Source organism: Psammomys obesus, unplaced genomic scaffold (assembly GCF_907164565.1).
Source record: "Psammomys obesus unplaced genomic scaffold, mPsaObe1.curated_primary_1811, whole genome shotgun sequence".
Taxonomy (NCBI): Eukaryota; Metazoa; Chordata; class Mammalia; order Rodentia; family Muridae; genus Psammomys; species Psammomys obesus.
This window is the reverse complement of record NW_026590677.1, coordinates 7204327-7212924: the sequence shown is the minus strand read 5'-3', so window position 1 is coordinate 7212924 and position 8598 is coordinate 7204327. Positions and strand designations below refer to the sequence as shown.

Below are 8598 nucleotides of genomic sequence, written 5' to 3'. Positions count from 1 at the left end.
TGAGCTCCGCGCGCTGTTGGGAGGTCCTTGCGCATGCCAGGTGCACAGACTACGTGCTTGCCTTCCCCAGGGCCGGTGCGCTGCGGCGGGTCGGGCAGTGTCTGAAAGGCTGCATCCACACAGCCTTCCGCGTCTGACTCCCAAGTAAGATCCCGACTTGGCTGCTTTTGGCCATCTGGGGCGTACAGGTGCCGCTAGACCCGCAGCCCTGCCCCGCTGCGGCCAGTCGCGCCCGACTAACTTTGAAGGGGAAAAACTGAGTAGCAGGGGTGGAGGAAGGGGGCTCGGAGCCACGCGGTACTCCCTCGGCCCGTGGGAGCCCCCGGGTCCCCAGAGAGCCCGTGAGGAGTCCATTGCAACCTCAGCATTGGAGCCGGCGCGGGTTCATCCCGCGCGTCGCGGGGCCACCCTGGGCAGGACTCCTCCCGCGGCCTCCGGGGCCACGGGGAGCGCGCAACAGGCGGCCCGAGCTGGCGGGAAGCTGGAGCACCGGAGGCGTAGGCTTCGGAGGGGTGTGGAGAGGCGAGGCCAGGCAGAGCCCCGCGCAGCCATGGAGTCTCTCCTGCTGCCGGTGCTACTGCTGCTGGCCATACTGTGGACTCAGGCGGCCGCCCTGATTAACCTTAAATACTCGGTAGAAGAGGAGCAGCGGGCAGGGACTGTGATTGCTAATGTGGCCAAGGACGCTCGGGAGGCGGGGTTCGCCCTGGATCCCCGACAAGCTTCTGCGTTCCGCGTGGTATCCAACTCAGCTCCGCACCTGGTGGACATCAATCCCAGCTCAGGCTTGTTGGTCACCAAACAGAAGATCGACCGAGACCTGTTGTGCCGCCAGAACCCCAAGTGTATCATCTCTCTAGAGGTCATGTCCAGCTCGATGGAGATCTGTGTGATTAAGGTGGAGATCAAGGACCTGAACGACAATGCCCCCAGTTTTCCGGCAGCACAGATTGAGCTGGAGATCTCTGAGGCAGCCAGCCCTGGCACTCGAATCCCACTCGACAGTGCTTATGATCCGGACTCAGGCAGTTTTGGTGTGCAGACCTATGAGCTCACGCCCAATGAGCTATTTGGCCTGGAGATAAAGACGAGGGGTGACGGTTCCCGCTTTGCTGAACTAGTGGTGGAGAAGAGCCTGGACCGCGAGACACAGTCACACTACAGCTTTCGAATCACAGCGCTCGATGGAGGCGACCCACCACACTTGGGCACAGTTGGCCTCAGCATCAAGGTGACTGACTCCAATGACAACAACCCGGTGTTTGGTGAGTCCACCTACTCAGTGAGCGTGCCTGAGAACTCACCTCCCAATACACCTGTCATCCGCCTCAATGCCAGTGATCCAGATGAAGGCACCAACGGCCAGGTGGTCTACTCCTTCTATGGCTATGTCAATGACCGCACACGTGAACTCTTCCAAATTGACCCACACAGCGGCCTGGTCACTGTCACCGGTGCACTCGACTATGAAGATGGCCATGTGTATGAACTGGATGTGCAAGCCAAGGACCTGGGGCCCAACTCTATCCCTGCACACTGCAAAGTCACCGTCAGCGTGCTGGACACTAATGACAACCCACCAATTATCAACTTACTGTCGGTCAATAGTGAGCTTGTGGAAGTGAGCGAGAGCGCTCCCCCAGGATACGTGATTGCCCTGGTTCGGGTGTCTGATCGTGACTCGGGCCTCAATGGACGTGTGCAGTGCCGCTTGCTGGGCAATGTTCCCTTTAGGCTGCAGGAATATGAGAGTTTCTCCACTATCCTTGTTGATGGACGGCTGGATCGCGAGCAGCATGACCAGTACAATCTTACGATTCAGGCTAGAGACAGCGGTGTACCTATGCTGCAAAGTGCAAAGTCTTTTACTGTGCGCATCACTGATGAGAATGACAACCACCCACACTTCTCCAAGCCTTACTATCAAGTCATTGTACAGGAGAACAACACCCCTGGCGCCTATCTGCTCTCTGTGTCAGCCCGTGACCCTGATTTGGGTCTCAATGGCAGTGTCTCCTACCAAATTGTGCCATCACAGGTGCGAGATATGCCCGTCTTCACCTATGTTTCCATCAATCCCAACTCTGGTGATATCTATGCGCTACGATCCTTTAATCACGAGCAGACCAAAGCATTTGAATTCAAGGTGCTGGCCAAAGATGGCGGCTTGCCCTCTCTACAAAGCAATGCCACAGTGAGGGTCATTATCCTAGATGTCAATGACAATACCCCAGTCATCACTGCCCCACCTCTGATCAATGGCACTGCTGAGGTCTACATTCCTCGAAATTCTGGCATAGGCTACTTGGTGACTGTAGTTAAGGCAGATGATTATGATGAGGGTGAAAATGGCCGAGTCACCTATGACATGACAGAGGGTGACAGAGGTTTCTTCGAAATAGACCAGATCAATGGAGAAGTCAGAACCACTCGCACCTTTAATGAGAACTCCAAGGCTTCCTATGAGCTTATAGTGGTGGCCCATGACCATGGCAAGACATCTCTTTCTGCCTCTGCCCTTGTCCTAATCTACTTGTCCCCTGCTCTTGATGCCCAAGAGTCAATGGGCTCTGTGAACTTATCCCTGATTTTCATTATTGCTCTGGGCTCCATTGCTGGCATTCTCTTTGTCACTATGATCTTCGTGGCAATCAAGTGCAAGCGTGACAACAAAGAGATCCGGACCTACAACTGCAGGTAGAGCCACCTTTTCTTTCTTTCTTTTCTTTTGTGTTTTGAATAAGTAAAATGTGTGTATTTGTGTCTGTGTAAAACCCCCAGTGCTTTTGTTTCCCACTTAAATGCATGCAGCATACTTACAGTAAGTCTTTGTGGAGGGTAAAAAGTTTGTGACAGTCTAAGTTGATCAATTCTTTTGATCTGACAATTTTCTGGAAGACAATCATTTACTGTTTGAATGGATTCTGTCACATAATGTTGATGAGCAGAAAAGCAATTATCATTTTAAAATTTGCACAGCTGTCTCCAGTGAAGTTAAGGTAGAAAAAAACGAGAGAGGGGAGGGAGGATCAAGGAAGTGAGAGAGGAGGGGAGGAGAAGAAGGAGGGAGAGCTAAAGAGAAATAGATTTTTCATATTTTTAGCAGAATTTCTACAGATCACAGTTTGAGAGCTTGATTTCCTGGAGCTCAGTGTTTTGCAGACAGGAGCTGAAAGGAGACGGAGTATTGACAACTGTCTTATCCTGCTGTAGGGTTCAAGTCCAGAGAGTGCTCAGAGTGAAAGTTTATGATGGAAAAGAGAGTAGTAGCAAGAAAGAAAGCAGTGTACAGGGAAGAAGGTCATTAGTGGTTTTTAGTATATTTTTGACTTGTTTTGTATCCAGTCTCCAGACATCTGGCCATCCAAAGTAAAATTCTGTCAGGCATCTGTATGTTTTCAAATATATACTTGCCTCGCAAGGAGAGACAAGACTTTGCATCCAGATGTTTCAGTAAAAATAGCAATATTCTGGAGTTGGCTATGCTTTTCTCTAATGTAGGACTGTGTTGTGGCATTAAGGTCTGGTCCCTACCAGTGGATGTCACTATGGGCTATTGTATTACAGTTTCTCTGAAGTGTGTATGGGATGTGTGTGGGGGTGGGGAAACAAGGAGAGGAAAAAGAAGAGAGGAGAAAAATGCAGAAATTTGAATGGCATGTAATGTTATATTTTAAAAGTCTTGATTAATACATTAGAGGTTCTTTCTGAAGACTTCCTTACAATTCAATAGAAGAAACAAGTCTAAGAATTTCTAGAATCCCACTTAGGATAATGCATGTATTTTTTTCATCAGTGTCTCATTGAAACATTTGAAAAAAAGTTATTTTTATTTATTTATTTTTTTACTTTGCTGAAAATGAATGGTGCTATTTCCAGCCAAGGTGTGTGTGCTTGTGTGTGCTTTCAACACACCTACACATCCACTGTATCTTATACCATATCTGTGCTTGCATGTTAATCAGTCAAAATATGTTCTTGTAAGTCCAATTTGTCCATCTGAAATACACACTTCTGTGAATCAGAGCTTCTTGAATATGTAACAGCCATGCAATTATTGTTTCCCGTTTACTATTCTCTGCATTACACAAGTTAGTAGACAAATGCTAACCACACATGAATATCAATCAGGTGCCATAAAAGAGCAGCTGCAATGGCTCATAAATACTTTAATCCTGTTACTAGTGAAATGTCCATGGCTTTTCTTTCCTTCAGTACCAAGTCACTTCAGATGGGAGAAATGGAAATTAATATTGCTCTTACCTTTGAAACCTGGAAATGCCAGTGGTGATTTTTATTGGAGAAAATGCAGGCTCAATAAAATTTTATTTATATGGAGATAATGATAGAGGAGACTCTTTTTATGCCATTTTCTCAGCATAGAGTAAATGCATAAGACCTTCCCATGATGAAAAAGAAATCAGCTTGAAATAAAGATATTGAAGGCTTTACCACTTCTTAGAGATATATATGACTAGAAGTAAGAGCTCTTTCTGAGAGCTTGCCAGGGAGATCATTAAACAAGAAAGAGTGCATTTGAATTGGGGGGAAAGTGCAAATCTCGGTGCTCTCCAACTTCACCCAGATGTGTATTTTGTAAAGCACTCTTTCCTATGATGGCTTGCCATTAATGAAGTACAGTTTAATTAAATAATTGGTTAATACAGAATAGGCCATACAATGAGTGCCTCTGCTGAATAATTGGATGGGGCATTGTCAGACTTACCCATTATGAGTAAACAAAAATTATTAGAACTTCCTATTGAGTCAGTAAACTGATTAAAAAATTAATGTAATCCTAGTCTTGAGATTTGAGGGATATGATCTGTCCCTAAGCCTCTGTATCATCAGTTTGCCATCATTTCAAGTCAGACATGGCAGAGAGCAAAAGGTTGAGGTGAAATAAATTGCTTAGATCATAGGGACAGAGCAAAATTGCCTTGTAGATATGAATAGATATGCAAACTCCCCATCTGCTTAGACTTCTTAGAACCCTAAAGTTCAGGGGAACCCTATCTTACTATGTAATTAGGCATGGTTTTCCAGTCCTTTTCGTCTTCAGGACCTGTTCCTGAAATGCATTCATTTATGAGACTTGTGAGATGATCTGCAGTTGCTGCTTGAATTGAGCTCCCTTTTTTGTATTCTGACAATTAGCTTTGTCAATTGAGAATACAGACACACTCTTTCACTTGTAAAGTCCAACCTGTATTATTTATTAAGCTTATTGTCTTGCTGATTATTACTCGGGGATTGAATCTCAAACAATGAGCTGAAATCATTATGTGCAAGTAATTCATGACATTGAGAATCTGGCTACATTTTTATGTATTTCTTTTGACAAGTCTCTAAATGCTTGGTGTCTTTTGTGCACGTTCCTGGGTCTGTGTCAGTGTTAATTAAATTCAGCTTTTTATGTTCCAGTTGCAGCACAGCTGCTTGTAGGTACACCTGAATGGAGAAGGATGCTGAATGCACTAACCTTTAAATTCCTTTGCAATAATTGTTTAGCCATCACTTGTATCCTTGGCTGTTTTATACAAGGAAAAAAACAGCAAGTGTCTGCATTGCATCTCGGTTTCTCCCATTAGCGAGAAGCAAGACAAAAAGGCAGAGGAGAAAGTGAGCCTAAGGGGAAAGAGGTAAAAAGGCATTTCCCCTCATTCAAATGAGTTGGCTATCAGATTTCTCTAGGAGAAGAGGGGGAAGGGTGGAAAGTAGAAAGGAGTTGGGCCAAGGCCGGCCGGCCTGGAGGAGGGTGTGGATGAGTGGAGCCAGGAGCTGTTTGAGGACAGGGTCTGAATCTCTACCATAGTTTAAGAGTGATCAGGTTAATCACAGAGGAAGCTGATCCATGGTGTTTGCCACATTACAGATTGCTGGAGGCATTGGCTTGAGCTTTTCTTAATTCCCTCTATCTCCTTTTCTGTTAAATTGGCACTTAGTTTTTACTTTATCCAGTACTTTCTCTGGGTTTCAGGGAAGCTTCAGATTTGAGCATTTTCATGCTCTCTCCCATAGGCTCAACTTTCCCTACCCCTACCCCTGCTTACTGGCTACCTACTATGAAAAATTACAAATCTAAAATCTGAAAATGTCTTTTGGGGGAGATTGGTGGAAGATTAGTATGTTTAATATGAAAACTTCACGGCCCTCAGTTGGTTTTTGCATGCAAAAAAGCACAGAGAGAAACCCGATGATGTAATGCTTCAGAATAAGGAGCTGAAGCAGAGATGGGGTGCAACCCTCTTGGGTGCTTAATGTTTATTCATCAGTATATGGTCTGGGAAGGTGTTATATATTCATGCTGCCTTTTCTGTCAAATAGAATCGCTGAGTACTCTTATGGGCATCAAAAGAAATCAAGTAAGAAGAAAAAAATTAGTAAGAACGACATCCGCCTTGTACCTCGGGATGTGGAGGAGACAGACAAGATGAATGTTGTCAGTTGTTCCTCCCTTACTTCATCCCTCAACTACTTCGACTACCACCAGCAGACACTGCCCCTGGGCTGCCGCCGCTCTGAGAGCACTTTCCTGAATGTGGAGAGCCAGAATACTGGAAACACCACTGCCAACCACATCTACCATCACTCCTTCAACAGCCAGGGTCCCCAGCAGCCAGATCTGATCATCAGTGGTGTACCCCTGCCTGAGGTGAGTGCAGCTAAGTGGTTCTATGAGGTCTTCCCAGATCTCTTTCTGGAGCTACTTGCTATACCATAGGCCATACTGGAGATGCATCCCTTGTCTAGGTCCATTTCCATACTCAGTATTTGCCAATAGCACTTTATGGGACAAATAGTGATTCAATATTTGTGTAAGTGGTCGTGTTGGGAGTCTGAACTCAAATGATTTGAACCTTGACATGCCTTCATAATATCCCACCATAGTAAGAGATCATTTCACCTGTTGCAGCTATGCTTGTTCAAAAGCCAGGGGTACCAGCTTGGAGACTAAAGCAGCTTAAGACTGCCAAGCAGTGTTGAAAATGAGTGAATCCCTATAATGACTAAATTCCAGTTTCCTCTTATTGTTCAGAATCCTAAAAGCCACTCCCCATTTTGCTTTTTTCTTTACATACTACTGTTTTCTACCATCTATCTTGCTGAGACTGTGGTTAATAGGATTCAAGCAATACTGTTTAAAAAGTCACATTGCTGGTTCACAGAAAATGAAACCAACTTAACAACTTGTTTATAGCCATCTACTGGGTCCCCCTTGCCCTATCCTCATCACCAGCACTGGAATATCACCATACTCTTCCAAAATAATTCAATAACCAACAGACATTTGACCATATTGTGTTTTTTTTAATGCTTCCATTAAAATATGCAAACTAAAGGGAAACAATTAATTCAAATGCATGGCTATTTCATACAATATTCATATGACTGACCATTTGAAGCTCCTCACCTGTCCAGCGTTATTACCAGAACTGCTAAGAACCAAATAGGAATTTAGGCTGGTTCTATGTGGATAATACCTACAAGATGGTGTAACCTGATTATTGATTCATAGTGATCATTGAAAAATGAAGATGAAAAATGCAAAAATTACATATTCCCTTGTTGGTTTGTTATTGCTTAGGGAGATGGACAAAAGCATTAAATCCTGAAAGTTTGGTAATCATTTTACAATCAAGTAAATTTCCTTAGAAAAGGGAGCCATGATGTCTATTGAATATGTGGAAAAAGCAGGAAATAGGAACAATGATTTCTTGTTTTAACTAATACTTAATATCTTGCTTTACCTAATATCTTTGTTTCTTCTAAGGGCAGGATAAAAGAAAAAATTTCAGAAAGCAAAAGTCTCAGTTATGATGCTTTCCCTGACTCTCAAATCCATATACCCTATTTGTCAAAAAAAAAAAAAAAAGTGCACCCATTTGGTGTGTAGTGTTAAGCTGAGGTTGCATATGCATTTCCAGTACATAGTTCTGGAAAGTTCTTAGTCAAGCATCCATCAAGATATTTAACCTGCACACATGATGGAATTCTGAATAGGGAAATCTTTTACTTTCATACTACAAGCTTCTAAACACTGATGGGTAAAATGTTTACGTCTCTTGTGACCTGTGAAAGAATAGGTGTGATTGGTGCATTTATTCAACTGATATTTGTCGAGTGTGTGTTTCTTGAAAGGTACTATGGTCTATGGTCTGTAGTTCCAGATACAAATAAATAAATAAATACAATGAAAGTCCATTCTAGTGTGGCCAACATGTAGACAGATATTCAATATGAGATGCTAAATGGTTCTATATCATTCAGTAGGATTCCTAAAATAATAATGTTCTGATGTATTTCCTACCTTTATACTTCCCTTTTTAATTAACGAATCCATCCAAGAAACAATTCACATATGAAGCAAGTATAGTACTGAATGATATGTGCTATGATGTACTAAGTAGGTGATTCTATGGAAATTTCTCTGAAGTCAGATTATGACATTAAAATGATCCTTTATTATTTCATGAAACCATTTTTTTATTTATTCTTAACTCAACCCACTAGCATTTATTGCATGGTTAGAATGTGCCAAATACTGTATCTGCTATTTACTGGTGATGAAAAGATAAAACACTTGATCTTTGACAT

The 8598-nt window shown here is 43.5% G+C and overlaps 1 protein-coding gene across 2 annotated transcripts in view; it reads left to right on the top strand.

The window, feature by feature from the left end:
* Positions 1–550: 550 nt before the first annotated feature.
* Positions 551–8598, top strand: part of Pcdh19 (protocadherin 19) — a 164390-nt gene continuing 156342 nt past the window's right edge. For both annotated transcript variants that reach the window (XM_055608289.1, XM_055608290.1), the window contains exons 1-2: positions 551–2697; positions 6328–6655. In XM_055608289.1, the coding sequence (XP_055464264.1) occupies positions 551–2697; positions 6328–6655 (2475 nt within the window). The remainder of the gene's footprint in view (positions 2698–6327; positions 6656–8598) is intronic.